This window comes from Stegodyphus dumicola, chromosome 9 (genome assembly GCF_044657685.1).
Source record: "Stegodyphus dumicola isolate Sdum_Otavi_A_Nest chromosome 9, ASM4465768v1".
Classification (NCBI taxonomy): Eukaryota; Metazoa; Arthropoda; class Arachnida; order Araneae; family Eresidae; genus Stegodyphus; species Stegodyphus dumicola.
Window position 1 is genome coordinate 165,618,686 of NC_140776.1, and position 24,644 is coordinate 165,643,329.

Sequence of the window (24,644 nt, forward strand, 5' to 3'; positions counted from 1 at the left end):
TTTCAGGAAACGATTGTAGTCATGCTCTCATTACCTTAAGTAGCGTGCTTTATAAAACGTGAAATGTTAGAAATTTTACTTCCAGAGACAGACTAGATCATTTATAAATAACAACAACTTTATTCAAACAAATAAAATAATATCAGGACAGATTGTAACAAAGAACCCGATAGTCCACCTTGCAGCTAGCGGGCAAGATGCCCGTATTGTAGAAATTGGCGAATTGACAAGATGGACAAAAAAGAACGATTTTCATCGTTCTGAACACACATTTGCCCCATGGAAGAAGTATTCCGTTTGCGCCGCAATCATTATTAAATTAGACAAGCTTCAAAATATACAGTTCATTCAGATGAGCACCCGCGTTAAAACATGTAGAAATGAAGACATATTTCGCCTAATGATCTCAGATGGGATGATATCGGCGAGCCACCGTTCAGGACTGACACGATGTCCCGACAGCGATTCTCATAAAGCTAGAATCTTTCTTTAAAATTACAGTTCCTTAGATTGAATAAGAGCCTTTAGTATTTGGTTCCTTTTTGATTTCCGTAACTTCCACCTGAGCCTGCTGCTCCTCCGAATCCTGCAGCTCCACCACCTTGAGATCCACCATAACCTCCGGCAGCTCCTCCTCTTCCTCCCTGTTGGCCACCATAACCACCAGCTCCTGCTCCTCCGGCTCCACCTAAACCTCCAGCAGCTCCTCCTCTTCCTCCCTGTTGACCACCATAACCACCAGCTCCGGCTCCACCTAAACCTCCAGCACCTGCTCCAGATCCGTATCCTCCAGCACCTGCTCCAGATCCGTATCCTCCAGCACCTGCTCCACCACGACCACCTGCCCCAGCTCCATATCCTCCGGCTCCCCCTAAGCCTCCAGCACCTGCTCCAGCTCCATATCCTCCAGCTCCACCTAAACCTCCTGCACCTGCACCGCCAGTTGCTCCGTAGCCACTACCTCCAGCACCTGCAGCGCCTCCATAACCGCCAGCTGCGCCACCTGATTTGCCTGCACCAGCACCATAACCAGCGCCTCCAGCTTGTCCTCCTGCGCCGAAACCACCTGCTCCAGCACCTCGTCCGCCTGCCCCACCATATCCACCAGCGGCTCCTTGTCCACCAGCTGCTCCTCCATATCCACCAGAAGCTCCTTGTCCGCCAGCTGCACCTCCATATCCTCCAGCGCCTCTTTGTCCGCCAGCGGCACCGCCTGCACCTCCGTAGCCACCAGCACCTCCTGCTCCGTATCCCTGACCACGTCCTCCAGCGCCACCAGCTGCTCCTCCTAATCCTCCTTGTCCTCGTCCGCCTGCTCCATATCCACCGGCTCCTCCTTGGCCGCGCGCTCCTGCTCCTCCAGCACCACCAGCTCCTCCGGCACCATAACCACCGGCACCTCCAGCTCCTCCTGCTCCATACCCTCCAGCACCTGCTCCAGCTCCACCTTGTCCAGCACCATAACCTCCGGCACCTGCACCTTGTCCTCCAGCATATCCCTTTTGACCAGCATTCTGATATCTGGCAACTACTGCTGCAGGTGGTTCTTCAGCAGTTATGACGACATCGGCAGGGCTGTCTTTGCCTACTCCAGGTTCGTTAGTTCTGATATTAGCCCGGAATCCATTGGCATCAGCTTCGTATTCTACTACTCGGTATACTCCATCGATGTCAGTGTAACCGTAAGTGCCTCGGACATTACCGTTTTCGTCTCCCTGTTCTTGGCGGTAATTAGTGTTTCCTTGTTCGTCTTGAATGTTGTAGTCGAACTGATAAGGCTGAGGTGGATACTAGAAAAAGAAATGTATGTAAATTATTTAAAAACAATTTATGCGAATGTAGTACATCACGTAGTTAAATATACTGAGATAAACGCGCGTTACATAATTCAATAAGTAATGATCTATATTTAAATTCAGCTGCGTTTTATTAGTTAACAAATATTTTTAACCGTCGATAAATAAAAGAATGATTATTATCCGTAAATAATTATTCTTTACATTAGTTTTCCGGCGAAAGATTGTAAAAGGTTCTAAAAGAATTTTAATATTTTCCTTTCTTTAACAAGAAATCAAGTGAAATTTTCAAACCGGAAATATGGAATCTAAAACTTCTACAATTAAGAATGCTTTCTTAAATACTGATAACCTGAAATTTAAAATTTTGAGTATGGGTTTTTTTTTTAATCATGTTTTTCATTTCAAACTTTGAATGCGAGTTATGAGTTTGAGATAAATGCTAAGCTAGTCGTTGTTATGTATATTGACTGCTTTCAGACAATATTTACAATAGAAAACAACTTAGAGGAACGTTTTTTTACTTTAATGCCTTCCTTAAATAAAACTTTTGAAATATAAATTGAAATGCAACTGATTTTAGATTAAAAACCTCTCTTTTAATTTTACAATAGCAACAAAGCGAGCTGCTGTTGCAAAATAAGCGCGGAATTACACCTGAAAGCAATGCAAATAAAAGCTCAGTTCAAAATTTATGTCACAAAGCGGCCAATTCAGAGCTATGAATCCCAGCAAAGATATAAAAGCAGTTATTTCCATATTTGGAGCACAGACTTCCGGTGGAAAAACCTCACGATGAGAAATATTTCAATACCCAATTCAATTGCAGAATGCGCATTACAAGTAGTTTTACGGTACTTGAAGAATACACTAGGCATATAAAATAAAATAGCGGGAAATAATGAAGTCGAAATGAATTTAAATCGTATGCTGTGTGAGAAAGAGTACATTAAATATAATTTAAGTGATTTGCTTTTTTTTTATGAAATATCTTTGCATGCATATAGTTGCTCTGAATTTTTTCTGTTTTTGTAATAATAATTCTGCTTCAATTTGCGCTTAGCACAAAGGCGTCTTTGTTGATAAAGAAATAAATTCAACATCTAGTTGTAGGTCAGTGACTTATTTAAAAATTCGATATGAATCAACTCTGCCGGTGCGCAACTGAACAGCAGCTAAGGTTCCTGAAGTTCAAAGGTTAAGAAACTAGTTTTTGCTACAACTCATCTTTGAGAGACGTAAGCGATCCGAACCTTCAATTAAGCGTTCAGAGACCTCAAATCAACAAGTTAATGTTATTCTTGTACACAAACTGCGTTTTAACTGGAGTAAACAGGTTTCTAATGACACTGTCTCCCGTTAAAAGTTGTTAAAAGAAAATCAAAGCGAAGCGGAAGAATTGTTTTAAAATAGAGCTTTCAAAGATTTGAATGAGAAAAAATTGCGTTTTCATTTACAGTTACAGTTGCGAAATGCAGTTTTATCCTTCTGTGTCAAATGAGAAATGTTTGTTTTTAAACTTTAGTAAAAGAAAGTTAAGAGTTAATTTATTATTTTGCTTACAGTAATTATGTAGCACTTGTTTAGTTAAGATGGATCTGCATTAAAATATATTTTTAAAATTCTTTTTATATTTGATCATCAACTTAAGAAATTCATTTTTATTTTACTTGTTCTAAACTTTCTGGTATTCACTTTCTTCTACATCTAAAACTTGCAGTCTGTTCTAACAAAATGCACCCCGTTTAAACTAGCTGTTTTCTCTCAGTGACATAAATTTTGCCCTGATCTGATGGTTTAGCGTGAACTTACATTAATACTATTGTCGTATCCACCATCTTCCCCCTTGTAGTTCCCTTGACCAACACCAGCAAAGCCGCCGGAACTGACTCCCCTGATTCCTGTATCACCACGCAATCCGCTGAATCCGCCTTGCTCACTGACGAATCCACCGCCAATAGCGTTTTGATTATTAAAGCCGCCACCGTATGCCGTGAAAGCAGAACCATCACCAGCTTTACCTGCACCAAATCCGGCACTGCCACCATAACCGGATTGAAGACCTTGTCTAACCTGTTCGTTTCCTCCATATCCATCGGCTCCTCCAGCTGCGCCTCCATAGCCGCCTGTTCCGGCACCTCCAGCTCCTGCTCCATATCCACCAGCTCCTGCTCCATATCCGCCAGCACCGGCTCCACCAGCTGCTCCTCCGACGCCTCGACTTCCAGCACCACCGTATCCACCAGCTCCTCCTCCATAACCGCCAGCGCCAGCTCCTCCTGCGCTGCCTCTGAAACCTCCTGCTCCTGCACCTCCAGCGCCATATCCACCGGCGCCTGCTCCACCCGATCCTGCAGAACCTCCATAACCACCAGAGCCAGCTCCAGCACCGCCTGAACCAGCTGATCCTCCGTATCCTCCAGCTCCAGCTCCAGCACCTCCAGATCCTCCATATCCTCCAGCTCCAGCCCCTCCAGCTCCTCCACGGCCTCCACCGGCTCCGTAACCTCCTGCACCTCCTCCTAGGCCACCTGCGCCTCCATAACCTCCTTGTGCTCCACCTCCTTGAGCGCCACCATATCCTTTCTGGTAGCTCTTACCAAGAGTCGATGCCAGCAGGAGAATACTTAACAAGAAAACCTATTGGAATACAAGAGTAACATTTTAAAAAACAAATTTATAAAACAATTTATCTACATAGTTATTTTTTAACGCGTTTGTTCCGAACTTCTGAGAATTGGGCTTTTGCATTATCTTCTACTGTAATATAATATTTTTTACATGACGTATTTACACGACGTAATTTCGTCATATTTTTTAAAAAAAGTTTACTGCAAAAAGCGCTGCTGCTAAACAAGCAGAATTAAAAATATCAAGCCCCACATATTTTTACTGCAATGAATACGTAATTATTATTGGCATCATAAACTAACGTACATTGCTTCATATATGAAATAAGCTTATATTAAAGTAGAGAAGAAAATAAAAAATATGTTGGAACTTTTCGAAATTATTAAAGTACGTAAAGTTGAATGTTTCCACGTATTTTGATAGTTATAAGAAATTATTTTCATTCATTAACTAAGCACATTTAAAATGATAAATTAAAACTCCCTCTTATTTACTGATAGTATGTGAGGTTAGGTTAGATTATTTAAATATGGCTATTTGCCTAAAAAGAGGAATGCCTTCGTGGAGGACTCTCTAAGTGCTGGTAGTACGTAAAAGTTTATATTGAATGAATTTGAAATTTCGGGCATGCTACATGATTTTCAGATAAAGTAATTCAAAAGCTGGCTAGTACAACCCACAGGTATAAACTCAGAAGAAAAATATCAGTTAAGGAGAAAATATGCAATGTATTTCATTCTGTAAATGAGAACTATATAACAAACTTTTAAAGAATAGTCAGATTAACAGTAGAGTATACTTTAAATTATTCTTTGTTTTATTTATCAGACAGTGATAGAGAGTTTTTTAATAAGTACCATAACAGTGAAATAAGTTTCCTGGTTCAAAACTGAAACACAAAAGCCACTGTGATTTAAAGCACTGAAGCACAAAAAATACTTAATTTGAGATTCAATAGTTTTAGAAGAAAACTATTCTTATTAACAGTCTCAAACAAGAATACATATCTTGATAGCTATAAGAATTTATTCAGAATAACGAATAACTATTTGAACGAAAAGAAATATTTTTTGGTTTTGCCCACGTGAGTGAATTACTGAAATGTAATTCTTCAAGGAAAACATACCCTATATATTGTTAAAGAGCTGAAAAATACATTCCGGGCAAATGTTCTTTGTAGAAGAGAGAATTATATTGGAATCTTCCGAAATGCAAAAGGGTTTCTTGTTAAATTCCGTATGCAAGCGGTATCTTGTTAAACACCTAAACTCTGAAGATAAGTTTGAATTTTGTTTAATTAAAATCAGCTCAACATATTTGTTTTAAATCTATCGATTGTTAAATACAGAGATGAGTTATTCTTTAATCTTAAACGAAAAACAAATTTGCTTCGTGCTATTTTCACAAGAGAAAAGAAATCAAGTTTAATATTGCTAAAAATTACAAGTATTTCTATGTCCTTTTAGTAGATTTATTCTGTAAATTCGCCATTTAGCATATTATGAATTTAGCTGAATTCTGTAACTGAAAGTTCGATGGTTGCAGATTATATGACTGCGAATAATCAATAAATTTCTGAACATTACATTCTGTTCATCATCTAAAACAATTTAAATTGAATTAAGATACAATAACACGCCGAACAAATATTAATTTAGAAGTCAAACAACAAAAATCAGCGTTATATTATTTTGTTGTTTGACTTCTAAATTAATTTCAATTGAATTGATTAAAATTAACTCCTTGCTTTTTCTAACAGTTTTACCCGTCTATAAAATTTTGAAAGAATTAAATTATGCACATCCTAATTATTTGCAATTTTAAAAAATTAGTACGGGTATAGGAAGTTAGGTCTGCAATAGAAACATTTTTCAAATAAGCGTTTTTTCTTGTTTATCACCAGATGGCGCTAAGAGAACACTTTCTCCTTGTACGGGAAAACTTTCTCCTTTGTGAAAGTTACTTTCCGTTTCGGAATGTTGAATAAATTTATAAAATTCTGTTTCGTAAACAATAACCATTTATTTCGACTAATGAGAAATAGAATTCAAAAAATGCTACTCAATGCATTTATTTATAAGTTTTGCTCATAATTGAACAATATGATTATTATTTATATTTATTTATTTGAAAAATTTTGCATAAACATTTAAGCAGAAAATTTCGCGATTCTTAAAAGCATTTTCAGACATTATATTACTCTCAGATAAATTTTGAGACCGAAAGACAAATGCAGAATTTTCAAGCTAAGAACATTACATTTTTTTCCCCCGAAGAAGAAGCAATTAGTATTAATAAAAGTATTAACATATGATAATTTAAAACATCAATCATTAGTTAAATAAATAGTAATATATATTTGAATTCAAAACTCTCTGTTAGGAATATATTATTTAACAGGCTTATGGGACTTTGGTGAATTAAAAAATAATACCAGAAAGTTGGAAACAATGCCAGAAAATGCCAGTTAAGTTCTTTCTCAAAACCATAAAATTAAATGGAGATTAATAATAAACATGCAGTGTTTCAGAAAAAGGAAAGGAATTTTACTAGTTTTAAAGTAATATAAAAAATTTAAATAGCAGTTTGCATTTATCACCTGTTATCTATAATATAATGCCATAGTGCAGTTTATCAACGATCATCGGTGCAAGTCATTGTAGGGATGGAGAAGTGAAAGTAGCTGAGAAAGAAAAGATTGTAGCTGGGCTTGCTTGAGGGAGGAGCCAATAAATGATCGGCACACCGTGGATGGTGGGGGGGGGATGTACAAAGGGCCTAAGCCGAAATATCTGTATGTCCCGGCACTTTCTGTGTTTAGGTTGTGTTTTCAGCATTGAGAATTAGACGTTGATTGTTTTTGTTATTTACTTTTTAAAATTATAATTGTTTTTGAGATTTACTTTTTAAAAGAGTTTTTGTTATCTGCTTTTTTAAATTATAAGCATTTTTGTTATCTACAATTTTTTAACAAAAATTATACGCATTTTTGTTATTTACTTTTTACAATTATAAACGTTTTTGTTATTTACTTTTTTAAATTATAAGTGTTTTTGTTATTTACTTTTTAAAGTATAAGTATTTTTGTTATTTACATTTTAAATTATGTCTCCTCAAGGCAGTATTTAATTTATCTCGTCCCCCGGGAGTGGAACGGATATTTCAGTTAGTTCTTTACATCAGCTAGAAGTATAATTAAAAAAAAAAACATTTTAACTGAGTTCTAAATAATCATATTTTTAATTTCGGAATTTAATTTTATTACGAATGATTTCTAAATGCATTAGTTTTGACTTAAAATTTAGATTGCCTAAATCCAAGTTGCAAGCAGAAAAAATAAATTAATTTTCGTTCTGAAAGTTTTGACTGGTTTTCTTTTAGAAAAACATGTTCATATGCACGTAATTCTCGTAATTAAAGAGTCATAATTTCGTTTGATTATATGGACTGATCTGAAAATCTTGCTTTGAAAAGTAGAAGACAGTTTGAAATCTTACATGGAGTTTCGATATTTAATGCTGGATTTATAAAGGAATAAAAATATGAATAATGCACTAATCTTGACTAAAACTCAAATATTGGAACATTGGAACTTTTAAAACATGCCTAATTACATTATAGTTATGTCAGTCGGAAACGGATTTACCGAATAATTTAAAAAATTCTCACAGTTACTGTGGACATGAGCAATATTGACGGAATGAACAGTACTTAAAAATCTAAAGGAAATTATTTGATAAAAATTCTTAAGGAATTATTTAGAAACGTGAAGAGCACTAGTAAAGATATCATAAAATACTGACAATATTAAGTATTTAACTGCTACGCTACATCGCACAGAGTGATATTGAAAGCGATAAGTTTGAAGCAATAAATCTAAGCAATAATTTTCAATGAAAAGAATGAAATATTTTTTTTAACAGTGGCACACATCAATACTTTAATTTTTTTGATTTTAAGTTCTGAGATCTTCAGTAGTTTTTATTTAATATTACAAATGCGTAATATATAAATGGTCGTAAACAGGCGAAAATTTTTAGTTAAAAAATGCTTCATATAAAAGTATCGAGAGATATTGGCAAGAAGGAAAGTTTTTCTCTGTTTATTTTAAATGTTGAAAGTGATCATACGCATGTGAAATTATGAATATACTAATTAGCCATAATAAAAATATTATATAAAGTTTCAATCAGCTTTACTTAATGTATTAAAAGCAATTAAGTCTTAAATAAAGAAGAATAAAGGAAGGAAGATTTTTAACAATGACGATTAGAAATATTTTAATTTTTCCACTTCGAAGATTTTACGCCTGCCGTTATTTTTTCGTTTTCTAACATATGAAAAAAGAATTAAAAGCAGGAAATATTCCTAATATATTTAAAACGCCGTTTTAAAGAGAAAATTTTAAATATATCTTAAAAGAAAGAATACAGAGTAAGTCTATGAAACTTTGCTTTAAGCCGTAAAAATCCGATAGAATCGTAAACAAACGAAGAATGTTTCAAATAAATAAGTAAATAAATAAAATTCTAGAAACTTTTTTTTTAAGACTGGAATTTCAACTGATATTTTCGAATAATCTCATTCTTACAAATGAACATAAGTTAAGTAGAATATACTGGCATATTTAGTTGAACTCCACGTTTAATGGGCCCGAGAATAAAATTCTGAAATTTTACTGGCTATATGAATCCGATATGAAACTTAATACCTGCATTTTCAGTTAAATATTTTTCACTCGGAAACTGATTTTTAAGTCAATATGAATTCCTCGGTAATGTAGCTAGAAGAAAATCGCATTCAATTATTTATACTGATCGGAAATTTTTCAGGCTCTGGCGACTTAACCGTAATCGCGAGAAGATCGACTGGTAGTCAGCAGAAAAATCCACATGAAGTAAAACTTAATCCAGAGATGCAATATCCCATTAGTTCAAATACTCACCTTGCTTTCCATGGCGGGAATGTTCCTCGTAAATCGTAGAAAGGCTTCAGAGCACAAGAGAGAGGTAAGAAGCCAAAGAGGATTCTGATGTCCGGCATGGGACCATCGAGGTCTTTATATACCTGACCAGGAAACGATGTCATCCCGTTAGGTCTGACCCTATCACACTTTTCCTCTCGTATCATCGGCATCTTCCTTTCCCCCTTTTCCTCCTCCCTCTGCTCTCCCCCCCCTGCCCGACTTGTCCTTTTGTGTGTAAACCGAAGCGGTGGCTGAGGGCCCCGAGACAGGATCGAAATCAGGGCAAGTGGAGGAACCGGCAAACCAGGAGGATGGACAGACTTACCTCATCCCTCGCTGAGCTTTCACTTTCTTTCTCTTTTTTTTTTTTGTTTTGTTCGTTACTTGTTGTTCTCTTCTCTTTTCTCCACCCCCTTTGTTCTCTGAATTTCGATCTTTTAATTGTTTTATTCCTTCCTTTCGTTTAATCGATTAGGGATTGTGAGTAAATTGCGGTAACATTTACAAGGCTAAGAAGGAGATTTTGTTCGCAGGTTTTTTTTTTTTGTAGCATGCGTCGGTCAAGTGGAAAAAAGCAAAATCTAGAACGGAATTATTTAGTAATTTGTTTGGTACAGGGACATAATTTAATGTTTTTTTTTTATGCTTTCAGTGAAATGTCGTTATGATTATATGTGTTGCATATAGTCTGGCCTAGATTAACGTAATGTTTTCTCTTACACTATTTATTATACGTTGAAATTTGTTTTTAGAAAGATATTTCTCACATGAAGCAATATATCTTGAAAATTTAAGATAGACTGCTTCTTTTTTTAATCAAAAGGAGGTCAACTATCATGAATAAAGTAATTAAATCTATTAATGCCGAAACAAGAATTTCTTACCTTTGAGTAACTCTGGTATCATACTTCAAAGAAAGGTATATTCATTGAATGGCTTAAAATGTTTAAATCGGAAATATTCGAATTTTTTTCAAGTTTTAGTTTGAAATAATATTTAGTTTTTAGCATTTATTTTAAAATTTAATTAAAGAAATCTTCAGAACAAAATTGGACTTATTTATCTTCTCTAAATGGGATATGCTTTTTTATTTGGCTTTAAAAAATTCATAAACAAATTTTTTTATAATTTTAATCTCCTTTTAAAAAAACATTTTTATCCCCTTTTTTAAAAATATGAGCTAAAAATTACGGAAATTAATATTAATTTATTATTTATAATACAATTTTCGTAAATGAGTTATGGCAATTGTGAAGAATAAATGCCATTTATTTCTGTGTTTAGAATGTTGAAAGCTCCAATTTTATTTACGCTATTTTTTAGTTCATTTGCAATTATTTAATTATACCTTTTGAATTTACGATGTCTTTTATATTGGCATTTGGATACATTTAATGTAGGTCAAAACAGCATTTATTACAAAAAATATGGATTAATTTGCGATTAATAAGTTCATTTGCTGTTATTGAACAACCCACCAGCGGCAGAGCGGTAAAGACGCTGAACACTGGTAGTTCGGTGCGAGGTTCGAATCCCGCGAACGGGCTGGCTGCATGGGTGTTTTCGTGGTTTTCCCATATGTAACGTGCGTATGAGACAGTTATCCTTAGAATGGCCTCCACGATGGCATCACTCTCTTTACGCAGATAGCCCTCGCGTGCTTTGCCATAATTGAATAATCCACAATCCAATCCTATTATTGAATGTTTTTTTTTATATCCTTTACTTTAACAATTCTTTTTTTCCAATTGCCAATAAATATTAATGCTTACATTGCATATTCACGGCATTTATATATTCATATTGTTTTAACAGTTATTACTGATATGCAATTATATTTAATTAAAATATCTGTAATTTAACACCCTTTTTTAAGTTATTTTAGAAAAAGTGATTTTCAAGTCAGACATTCCAGTTAATTATCTTTTTTTAATTTAGAAAGTTTTACTTACTTTCGTTATTTACTTTATTTTAGAATCATCAATACACGTTCTTATTAGTGCAATTGAAACGTAACTTTTTATTTTATATAATATTTTAAAACTTTGAGGTACCAAATTTTAAATAATTAATTTGCTTCAATAAATTGCAATTGGAATATCGAAATATATATTTTCAAGAGAAGTATAATTATTAGCCCTAGTTTCAATTATTTTCTCGGTGTAACGGTATTTTCTTGGTGTAACGGTAGCACAGTCAGATGGAAACAAGAATCCCAGGTTTGAGTCCCGGCGCATGTCTCCTGCTTCAAAAATACCTAATGTCTCTACAGTGGCGCCCGAACTAAAAGTGGCGAACAATAATTCGTCACCATTAGGACTTGGCGATTCGGTCTTCTAATCCCTAGTCATTCTTAAACAGGAATTTTCTCCTTCTTTCAAAGCATGACTTTGTGGTGTAACGTAGAACACTCGCCGCGTATTCGAGAGGTCCAAATTCGAGTTCCGACAAAGGCATTGCTCATTTTCATGTCTCCTGCATTAAGAAAAAACCTAATATCTTTACAATGAATTAATATTCAATGGAAAGATTTTCGATGGTGAGTTTAGTGGAAAATTTGCTTTGGAGAACGGTTTGCATAGTATTTAATAAAAAGCTTAAATTAAAAATTAATGTTTAGTACAAAACATAGAACAAGTGTCGACATTCATGACATGCAATGAAAATTTTTCAATAAAGTCTCGCCCACCAACGGGCGAGCGGTAAAATTGCTGAACACTGGTAATTAATTACGAGATTCGAATCCCGGCGATTGCATGGGCGCTTTCGTGGTTTTCCCGTGTGTAATGTGTATAAGAGCCAGTTTCCCTTAGAAAATACTCCACGAAGGTATCGTTCCCTTAGGCAGATAGCTCTCGAGTGATTCGCCATAATTAAATAAACCAAACCAAGCCAATAAAATCTGTAAATATAATAGTAAAAACTGAATAATAGTTTATCAGCAGTATACATTAATTTTTCTTTTTCAGATTTTAAAACTGTAAAACTATTTTTCTGAAATGATTTCTACAAAAGCGAAGATCAACACATTATGAAAAATTCGAGAATAATTGCTTTAGAGAACAACGTTGGGATTTCATGAGGTTTCTGTGGAACATGAATTGAATTGAAAGTACTTTTTATTAAATTCACTTATTCAGCGATATTATCTGTATGTATTATTAAAGTCTTTTTTTTTTCTTTGTTGAAACTGATATCAACTTCACAACTCCACTTCAAACATGCAACAAAAACTGTTTCGTTCCGCCAAATCGATCGAATGGAAATGGAAGTCGCGGAGTCGTAGAACTTCTTTCAACAACATGGAAGCACCGCCTCATTTTGCGAGTCGTGCGAGACGAGTAAAGTCGCTGATTTTTAGAACGCCGGATTGGCAGAAACGGACCTATCTCATGGCCCTAAAGATGTCCTGTTCTTAGCTCACTACACGTCTCTGTTTGAGACTTTGTCAGAAATGACATTTATAGTGAAGGAACTGAAAATCTCTATTATCTCAAGGAGAGAATTATACAAGCCATTCTAAGGGTTACACGGATATTCTTGACATGGTATAGACCGATACTGAGTATCGCTAAGTCTCTTTTTATCTCAATTGTGCATTTATTGAAATTAGTTAATTTTATTCGTGATCTTTTTTATCTTTTTAACTGAAAAAATTAAAACCACTTTCCCAGTTCTCTCTGCAATCTTTCCTCCTGAATTTAGATTCTCTTCTCTTTAAACTCACTTGATTTTCATTTTTTTAGTAAAGCAGACGAAACAGTAAACTTACAGAAAAGTTTCAACTTAATAAATAATATACTAATTAAAATAAATCTTACAAAGTGTGTTGAAATGTATTATTGATACTGCAAAAAATCAATTTATGAGTTCTACACGATAATTCTAGCATACACAAAACGTAGAATATACATTTTTTAAAGCTTAGTGTAAAAAACATTGAAAAACCGCAAAGCATTTTTGGGAAAAAATTCAGATTCCTGTACTTTTGATTGAAGCTGACGATATTCTAGATATTTTCTACATTAATAATTTAAAGAATAATAATTATGTATTTTTGTATTGAATAAAGTAATGTAAAGGATATAGAACATTAATAAATACTGCGTAACATTATTGAACAGATTTTCTTGAAATATATACTAACCAGCAAATTTCAGAGAGAAAAACGACTGTTGAAATCTTCATGTCCTCTCAAGATTTAAAAATGTGAAACCGTGCTAACGTGTCTCTGAAAGATTTTATGCAATTTCTTTATACATATTTCTGTTTCTTTCCAAAACTGGTTTTATATTTTAGTGCAAAAATTAAGTAAAGAAATGTTTGTTGTGAAAAAAAGTCGTTTCAACTTTAATACATTGGCCATTATGCACCGATATTTTAGAAGCACAGAAAACACTTTTAGAAAATGTTACATAATTCTGATCAGGAGAAGTTGGTAAAGATTTTGGAATTAATTTAACGCATTTCTGAATTCGGCGTTTGGTTGACTATTGAATATTTACTGTAACTTGTGCTTTTAGAGCCCAGTTAGATTTCTGTTTCATGTTGAAATGCAATAGATTCCATTTTTGTTCGCTTGTAAAGAATTTTTGTTTCCTTTCGTGAGTGCTCTTGTGGTGTAAATGATCACAATACACTACATCGGGAATTCGGATAAAAAGTATTAGATGCATGGCTCAAATCCAGGCAAAGGTACAGTTAATTTTCAACTCGCTTGCTTAGAAATATCCTATAGACTCTATTAGCTGAAGTTCTCTAATGACTATCCTATAACCACAACGCATGTTTAAAATTGTGTAAACATATTAAAAAATAAACTCCATGTGGAAACATTTATTTTATATCTTTATTACTGTATATATTATCTTACAGTTAAATACCAACTTTAAATATAAGTTGATTATTAATAGGCTTTCCTTTACTATTTTAAAAGTCAAACAACAAAAATCAGCGTTATATTTTCAAATTTTCACAGGACTAGTTTCGATGGTTTTGGTTACAGCCGAAAACGTCGCGGAGAAAACAACGCAAGGCGAAAACGTCGTGCTACAAAACATCGTGGGGGAAACATCGCAAAGAGAAAACATCGCAGTCCTAAAACATCGTGGTACAAAACATCGTCGTCGAAAATAAAGCGGTTCAAAAACTTCGCAATTTAAAAACATCGTCGTCGAAAATATCGTGGTAAAAAATAAAGTATCTACAAATCATTGCATGACGATAACATCGCAGACATGCTTTTTTCATACATGCTTTTCGCAAACATGCGTTAATAACTGTAAATGGATATTCGCATAATGATTTGTGAGCGCAAAATGTAAAGAAGGATAATTTTTACTTTCACATTTTTTATTAACTAATAAATTTTATTAACAATTTTATTTTTATATTTTTATATTAAATTTTATTTTTATTAACTAATAATTTTATTAACTAATAATTAAAGTAAGAAGGAAACTTAAGCATAGAAAATTAAATGCAACTTATAGATTATACTTTTCATGAAAAATTACCAGTAAAAACTTTATAAAAAATGATTTATTAATGGCCTTTGTTAGTTAACTATGTCAGTTTAAAATTCTATTAATTGCTATAAGTTGCATTAATTTGCTATGCTTAAGTTTCCTTCTTACTTTCTCAGCAAAAATTTATTAGTTAATAAAAAGTATGAAAGTAAAAATTATCCTTCTTTCCATCTTGCGATCACAAATCAATATGGGAATATCCATTTACAGTTATTAACGCATGTTTGCGAAAAGCATGTATGAAAAAAGCATGTCTGCGATGTTATCGTCATACGATGATTTGTAGATACTTTATTTTTTACCACGATATTTTCGACGACGATGTTTTTAAATTGCGAAGTTTTTGAACCGCTTTATTTTCGACGACGATGTTTTGTACCACGATATTTTAGGACTGCGATGTTTTCTCTTTGCGATGTTTTCTCCCACGATGTTTTGTAGCACGATGTTTTCGCCTTGCGTTGTTTTTTCCGCGACGTTTTCGTCCGCGATGTTTTTGCCGCGATGTTATCGGCGGACACCGATGGTTTTACATAACTATCATCCTCAGCTGCAAAAGCGATTTTTTTCCGTTTCTAAATTAAGGTATCTGCCTACGTTCGGAGCACATTTTTTAAAAACATAGAATTCTGATGAAATATATATTTATTTAGTCAAAATGTGATATCAGATCATGAAAATAGGTAAATTTGTAGGAATATTTTCATAAATTTTTGAAATATATGCAATTTTATGCATATTTTTAGGAGAATTTAACACTTACGTTAAATGTCGTATATTTTTTCCCACAGCATATATTTCAATTTTATTTATACTGTATACTACTGCAACACTCATCTGTGTTATGAACTAAAATGTTTATGATATTTCTAAAATTTACTAAAATATGTGTAATTACATGAAAAAACACAGTTTTTTGTAAAATATTTCTTATCGTTTTATATAGAAATATTATAAAACAATCAAATTGATAAATATAACTTAGATTGTAGCTTAAAACGTAGTAAATAATATAGAAAACACTTTAGTGAAATTTAATAGAGATACCTTTCCAACATTTTGAGTAATTACATTTTTTGTATGTAAAAACACTAGAAAAATTAGTTTTCCAGAAAACGCATTTAAGGATTTCACATTAACAGAAACTGTTCTTTTGTATTTACACACTTAAAATTCTCCACATTTGTACATCACACCCTCCATATCTTTATACCTAAGTAATTTTGATTTCCTATTTGATTTTAATTTTTTTTCCAGCTATTTTCGAAATGAGCGACGAATGACGTTTCGAGTTCTTTATTCTTTCGTTATCAATTCCAAAGTAATTTTTAATCATTTCTTGTTCAATTGATATGCCTAAATGTTCAAACACAGGAAGTAATCCAAGATACCCTGAATTAAAAATTAAAACTGCTATATATGCACCCAGCAACATAGTCTTTATACCTAATCGCAATGTTGCCAGACCCAGTTAAAAAAACCGCAATGTTTCCAGTCCCAGCTAAAAAATTAAGGCAAATAATTATTGCCAGAAAAAAAAAAAGTACCCAGAATTAAAATGAAATGTTTTAGCACAATTTTACACACAAACAGGTAAAAAAAAAAAACACGGATAACAACAGTGTTTACCTTTAAGTTGAGCCTTTTAAATGGCACTTTCGGTTTTTCTGCTTTCACTTCCAGCGCAGTTAATTGGCTATATCTTCTCTTCTAATTATCACAAATGTAAAAATGAACCATTTTCGGAATCCTACAAAACTGACCTTTCGAACTGGGCAATTAAAAAAAATCGAATTTTTTCGCCGAAATCGATTTTTTAACGTAGGCAGATACCATAATAGCTGTTCGGCGTATTATTGTATCTTTCCTTTACTGCTATTTTATTACACTTATTTAATTATCTCTACATATAAATCAAAGTTTTGTTACAGATATATGAAATAAAATTTAACATAATTTATACAATGAAGTAAACGGTTTTTAAGACTTAAAATCACGAATTCCATGTATATGCGATGTATTTCACACTTTTAAATCTGAAAAATATTGAATCTCCTTTTTATTTCATGCAATGCCTATGTTACCGTGAAAACCGAAATTGGAGAATGTCGACTTTCACCGGAGAATGCCAACATTCACCAAATACGTTGATGAAAGATCGAATATTGCATTACATTCGGACCTTCACTGGTGTATGTCGACAATCACAGATATGCTCTGGTGTAGGTCGAAAAGAGAGGAGTATATGTACACGCTGACATTGCAAAAGGCAGTGTTCCACAAATAAATGCAGTTGTAAAAGCAAGGGCTTCTTGTGCAATTCAAAGTGTCATAATAGCTTAATTTGTTATAATAAATAAGATTTGAATCACATAATTTAGTAAGTTTTTAACTTCTATTATTTTCCTTTCTCATTTTGAATGTACTGTGTGTTTTAAGTTCTTATGTTCTTAAGGCTCAAGTGCGTTTTTTCGCTACTGAATGGAGAAGAAAATATAATATTGTTATATGTTCAACATTCACCATTAGTACATGGTGAATGTCCACATTTACCGGTGTAAGTCAGAAATAAGAGTATTTGGAAAATATTTCGGACATACACCAAGCGACTATGTGAATGTTGACATTCACCGGTAAATGTCGACATTCTCCAGATTTCGTGTTTCATCGTAACACCTATATTGCATTCTAAAATGAAACACGTAGTTATATTATGTATTTCCGATTGCTGTCATCCAGCTATATGTGCTGATAGCATCTTTAAATAATCAATATTGTATAAGCAAGAATAGCATCCTCTAGATAAACTTTTTATAAAAATATGTAAAGCTTATTTTGATATAAATGTTACTGGCCCAAAAGAGGCATTACTCCCGAACGGAATATTAGTTTCAAAATGACATCTTGAGTTGAATGACTATAAACAGCGTGTCACTTTTCAAAGTGTTGCACCAAATATTATCGCCCTGTATTATATTTAAAGAAATTAAATAATGAAGAATCTGTATGAATGTATGCCTGTTTCTCGCATTGTGAAAAAACAACGGTACCTAGAGTGTTCAGATTTTGAATAACGTACGCCTCCACCCGAGCATAGACACCTGGAAGCCCGAATTTTGAATTTCGAATTTGTTTTGTTATCTATTTTGGATTAACAAATTCCCGATTTCAAAGGGAACAGTGCCAACACTGGGGGAAAAAAAAAATCTGCTTTTATCTAAAATGCACGAGATGCTCTTTCCGAATTTCTAAAAATATGCTGTTTTTAAATATTGTGTAATTTTGCTGTTGAATCGAATTTTATATGGTGTAAGTACCAAGAACGTGATATTTAACAAATTAAATAAACACACAAAGCATTAATAATTAAAAGACAAAAATAAGTTTTGTAAAAGCGTATTAGTAAGAAAACTGAACACTGATATGATAAACGGAGAAAAGACTGAAAAAAAAAAAAAAAAAAAAAAAAAAAAAAAACTGAAATGTTTTAGATTTTAAATTACGTCCAAAGGAGCGTTTTTTTAACATTTTGTGTGTTACCTTTCTTTATTAAATATCATGTTCCTCGCACTTAAACCATAAGATCCAGTGCAACAGAAATATCGCAAAATAGTTTTAAAACGAGCATTTAGAATTTCCGATACAGAGACTCACGCGCTGGAGATAAAAATGTTTTTTCTGCACAACGTTGCCATTGCTCGCTTTGAAATCCTTGAGTTCGTTAATCAAAAATTCGTCAAAGTTTTAAAAAATAGGAAATCGATCATAAAACAAATTTCAAATTTCAAATTTGGTCTTCCACATGCTCATATTCGTTGGAGGATTACGTTATTCAAAATTCGCTGACTCTATGTACCGTTATTTTATGACAATGGGAGAAATATACATACATTTACGCAGATTTTCATTATTTAATTTCTTCAAATATAATGCAGGACTCTAACATTTTATGGCAACAGTTTGAAAAGTGAACCGACATTTATCCATCCGACGCAAAATGCCAAAACGAAAGTAATAGTCCTTCGGGACTCAAGTCCCTTTGGACTAAAAACGAAAAAGTATATGCGAACACTTAACACTGCATCGAAAATTCTAAACCTATTTCTGCTGCTTTTAAAATCTTTGTAATTTTGCTGTTGAATTGTAAATGGCGTGCGAAGAAAATGATACTTAATAATAAAGGTAAAATGACACACAGACACACATGCAAACACACACATACAAGAAAGAAAAAAAAAAAAAAAAAAAGAAATCTGAAATTTTTCAGATTTTAAATTACGTCCAAAGGGGCGTTTTTTTAACGTTTTGAGTGTTACCTTTATTTATTAAATATCATGTTCTTTGCACTTAAACCATAAAATTCAGTTCAAGAGCAATATCGCAAAATAATGTTAAATTAAGCATATCTTTAGAATTTCCGATATACACAGTCTCGCGAGCTGGAGATAAAAGTATTTTTTTTCTATATAACGTTGCCATTTCTCGCTTTTAAAGCATTGAGTTTGTAAATCAAAAATTCGTTAAAGTTTTACAAAATATGAAATCTATAATAAAACAAATTCAAAATTTGGGATTTCAGATGCCCATATTCGCAGTAGGATTTCGTCATTCAAAATTCGATGGCTCTATGTACCATTGTTTTATCACAATGCGAGAAATAGACAATCATTTATGCAGATTTTTCATTATTTAATTTCTTCAAATATAATGCAGGACTCTAACATTTTGTGGCAACAGTTTGAAAAGTGAACCGACGTTTATGAGTCCGACGCAAAATGCCAAAACGAAAGCAATAGTCCTTCGGGACTGAAATCCCTTTGGACTAAAATGAAAAGAAAAAGAAAAAAATGGGTTAGTAGGAGTAAAGTGTAACAGCACACTGTTGGACTGCGAGCTCAGCGATAGAGGCGACCGTTTGGGTAACCGTAAAAATATGAAACTTTTCAGATTTTTTTGCTGTTATTTATTTTCGCCCTGTTAATTCTATTTTTGCCATCAGCCTCAATAGGAAGTAAATAGGTGGGATTTAAATCGTCAGCGAAGGTGTAAATCGATAGAGAGAGAGAGAGTTTAATAACGCAATCACCAGCGCTGCTTCCTTCCTGAACCGCCCACCTATAGTCCAAGCTAGTTTCGGTAAGTATTTTGGGGCATTTTGCCATCGTTTATGCTTAGAGTTCTCGAATAGCTTGGATAAGTGTTGATTGATATACGTATTATATCGTTCTGATATGTCCTTTTTTGCATTCAAAAAGTGGTGAACAAGTTTATTAAATTTTTAGTTCTCTTACATATTATAGTGTAAACAAATTTTAAATGTAGATTTCATCTCTTGTCTTTTTACAGGCTAGATATTTTCTTGAATGCAAGGAGATTAGGAATTAGTAACACAAGTTTAGACAAGCCGGCAGTTTTAAGAATAAATCATGTTTAACCTCGAGACTTTACAGTAACTCTGGTTTCTTCCCGCCTCTGACGTTTTGACACAAATTTGTATGCATTACGCTATTATCTTATTTTCAATGGAACCTCGACATTTGGGCTAATTAGCTGATTTGGGTACTTACGTATTAACGCACCCAAGTGGTGATTTTTACAGATGGAAAGTTAAAAGTCACTTAGAGGGTGCAAGATGGGAGTTTTCTCGGCTTTTCTGATAAAAATATGTTACTATCGATATTTATTTAAATCGATAAACTCAACAGATGAAAAGAAAATACATTTTGGCACTTTAAAACACAAATTTGAATTATTAGATAAGGATTACGTGATACATTAAAAAAATAAAACATTTACATTCTTCTTCAAATGTTTCTGTATTTTTTTTTTTTGTGCTGCTCTTCTTCCGAAGTACACAGCGATCTGTTTTCGCTTAAAATACACAAGAGAACGGAGCCTAAGCTTCGTACATTCCTCAAAAGCGGCGGTTATCGAAAGAAATACATCAAATCTTTGTTCCCTTTAGAAAATTTTCAGCAAAATTCTGTATGCCTGCAGAAATTTTACCGCAGTTTCTTCCATTGCTGGTTAATTCCACAAGCTCATATTTCAAAATTAAGACGAAAAATATCAAGATTTGTTTATAAAAACCGTTGGAACTCGGAATTCGATAAAAAAGAACGCATACAAAAGTGGCGGCGTTGCTTGATTGAAGGACTGTTACGAGCTTGGTTACCGACCGAATGGTTAAGCGCATGGTTGCTAGAATTTAGCACATTCTGAAAATTTGGTGACTTCTACTAAAGTGGTTGCTTTAATACGTAAGTACCTTGATTTTTTTTTTTTTTTTGCATTTGTCATTGATTATGTTGCGATATGTAATAAGTAGGATCACGTCTTCAATAAATACTTCGTAGTAGATATTAGCATATTTAATCTAGAAACTGCAGTGAAAATTAGATGTGTAAAATATTGATAAGACTATTAAAGTTGCTTTACAATGCGTAAATAACTATGTAATTACGCGTGAGAGAAGTTGCTATTATTTGCATGATAGTTTTGTAGAGACATGAGGATTTTTTTGGAAGCGGGCAAGAGGAAAAATGAGCAATCGCCTTCGCCGGGGATCGAACCACGGACCTTTGGAATACCAGCCCAGCGTGCAGAACCACTACACCACGAAGACACGCTAGGAAAGTGGGAGAAATACCTTATAGTTTATCTTAGGAAATCCTAACCATATTTTGTACAAAAGCTGTCAAAATTATAGCTTTCCATTCACGATTCTTTAGATGACCAATACCAGGATTAGAAACTATACGGCTATGATGCAGCGAATGATAATGGGGTACTTACGTATTAACGCAACTACCTTAGTAGGAGTCTTGAAACTTTCAGAATGCGCAAATTTTTGGCAAACATACGCATAACGGTTCTTTAAGCAACCATGTGCATAACAATCCTACAGTCAAGGAACTTCGTAATTTTTGCATGAGTTCTTTTTGTTGTATTCTGACAGCTTTTATAAACAAATCTTGATATTTTAAGTTTTAAAATATGTACTTGTGGAATTTGCCAGCGATGGAAGAAACTGCGGTAAAATGCCTTCAGGAACACGGAATTTTGAAGCCAAATCTTTAAAGGGAATAATGAGGAGATACATTTGGTGAACAGCCGAGTAGATTCATTAGGGTTTTTTGAAGCAGAAGATGTGAAAAACATACAGTGCCCTCGTCGCCGGGACTCGAAACCTGGACCTCGCGAATACGCGTAGAGTATGCTTTCAATTACACCAGGAAGGCATGCGGAAAGGAGGGAGAAAATACCTTATATACTCCCCCTTTTAAAGGGTCTCTGGGAATTAGGGGACTCAGGAAAATAGGTTACCATAAATTAAGAACTGCGCCAAATGAATTATTGTTGGCGCAAACTGAAAAAAGTGCGCAAGATAAATTTTTAAATTTCACGGTAAGTTTCTCCTTAAATTTTACAAAATTTAGTGTCTGGACACAATTTGAGTCATAGAATGGAAATATAGAAAAACATCGGTGCGTTATTTTAGAAGAAAAATCCAATTTTGTGTCAAAATACCAAAGTTAGAACAATGCAATATCTACAGGGGTTGGACAAAAATATGGAAACACCTTTAAAAAAACATGTTTCTTTGCTTAATATGGTGTAGGAAACCCATTGGCATCCAAAACAGCTTGCAGTCGGAATGGATAAATACAGTTCCTGTATGTTTTCCAAGGGAATATTATACCATTCTTCCTGCAAAACGGTGGCAAATTCAGATAACGATGTTGGCGGTGTATAACGAGAACGCACTTTCCGTTCCAATGTAGACCACAAAGGTTCGATAATATTCAGATCTGGTGACTGTGGCGGCCAGGGGAGATGGGACAACTCATCCTCGTGCTCAGAAAACCAGTCCTGGACAATGTGAGCTGTGTGAACAGGGGCTTTGTCGTCTTGGAAGACACCATCACCATCGGGAACAAAGTTTGTACCATGGGATGAACTTGATCGGCCAAAATGTTCACATAAGTCTTGGCAGTCACGTGCCCTGACACAGTTATCATGGGACTAGCAGAGAACCACGATATGGCTGCCCAAACCATAACAGAACCCCCGCCATGTTTCACTCTTGGCAACAAGCAGTCTGTATTATAGGCTTGAGATGGCGTTCTCCAGACGTAAACTCGGCCAGAAGTGGGAAACAATGTGAAAGAAGACTCGTCAGACCATATTACTCGCTTCCACTGCTCTATAGTCCAGGCTTTATGACTTAAACACCACCTTTTCCTGTTACGGGCATTAGCATCACTGATGAGTGGCTTCTCAATTGCAGCACGGCCGGCAATTCCCTGTTTATGAAGCTCCCTTCTAATTGTTTTGGTACTCACAGGGTTCGGTAACACAACATTCATTTCAGCAGTAACTTTTGCAGCTGTTGTCTTCTTATTTTTCGTCACAATTGCCCTTAAAGATCGTCTGTCACGATCACCCAGGAGACACTTTCGTCCGCGGTGTGATTTAGCAGATGATGTTTTTCCGCTTTTCAAATATGCGGAATAAATCTTCGATACAATACCTCTTGAAACACTAAACACCTCGGCTACCTTGCTTACGGAAGCACCTACCATACGTGCTCCAACAATTTGCCCACGTTCGAAGTCTGTTAACTCTGACATAATCCAATGACAACCTCACATAACAGTACTCCGACAACAACTGAACTGTTTAGCACATTTACGAAGTTGTATAGGTGGCGTCAGTAGTCATAAACGCCAGCGTCACCTACATATTTCATTAAAATCAATCTTTCTTTTCAAACATGCATTTCACAAGGTGTTTCCATATTTTTGTGCATCCACTGTAAATCTAATATACAATTTAAGTCATTGTTTCGGGACGCGAAAAACGCAATTTAAATTTTATCAATGGGCTCAGTAGAACGGGCGATACAGAATAGCACACTTTTTTTTTTTGTGCAAGCGTGTACCTTAACTTTATTAGTTCTTTTGAAATCTAAACTCCAAAACTATAATTAATCACCTTAAAACATATTATTTGAAAAGTGATAACAGATAAAAGGAGAAAAGAAATAAGCGAAGAAAAACAAAAGAAAAGGAATAAATAAGCATATGTAAAAGAAAAGAAGAAAAATAGAAAGAAAGAAAGAAAGAAAAATAAGTCAGAATGGGAGAGGGAATGAAATATAGATCTAAAAGTATTGCGCCTAAAATTTTTACATATACCAACAATCCCTGATGCGAAGCCATTTTGGGTGTATTAAACGTATCCTATTGGAAGGAAAGAAATTCACCACGGATGAAACTTCAGAAATCAGAGCGTAGAGCAAAACACCGCGTGAAACGTTTTTAATATCTTCCTCACTTTTTATTCTTACGCTGAGTCGGTATTACTTATTCACATTATTTATCTTGTGAATATCTTTCGTTGAGATGCTGTCGCCACCGCAGTAGTTTGTTTACTTTCGTTTTTTCCTAATTAGTCACAAGGAAATAAATAATCCTTTTCGGGACACAGTCCCCTGTATAATTTATTTTCCAATGAAGAAATCCATTATGGATTTTTCAGGTTCGGTCATGGTTTCATTTTTTAATTTGTAGGTAATCTCTCAATTTGAAGGATGGATAATTTACAACAGAATGACGAAACGCTGTGTCAGTTTTCGTTACGGTTTCACCATTTTTTTTAATCCTTGGGCAGTCGCTCAGATAGGAAGGATACCATAAGCAATAATTATATAGATGTAAA

General features: G+C 34.2%; 1 protein-coding gene across 2 annotated transcripts; it reads right to left on the reverse strand.

Moving 5' to 3' along the window:
• Positions 1-97: 97 nt before the first annotated feature.
• On the reverse strand, positions 98-9,524 carry LOC118202499 (uncharacterized). Of its 2 annotated transcripts, none has more exons than XM_035374683.2 (3): positions 9,373-9,524; positions 3,870-4,436; positions 98-1,790 (listed from the first exon to the last, which is right to left on the reverse strand). In XM_035374683.2, the coding sequence occupies exons 1-3, from the start codon at positions 9,382-9,384 to the stop codon at positions 525-527; spliced, it is 1,845 nt and encodes a 614-aa protein (XP_035230574.1). In that variant the 5' UTR covers positions 9,385-9,524; the 3' UTR covers positions 98-524. The 2 variants fall into 2 exon arrangements, with proteins under 2 accessions (XP_035230574.1, XP_085680431.1); XM_085824305.1 differs by having other exon boundaries at positions 3,609-4,436.
• Between the last annotated feature and the right edge of the window lie 15,120 nt (positions 9,525-24,644).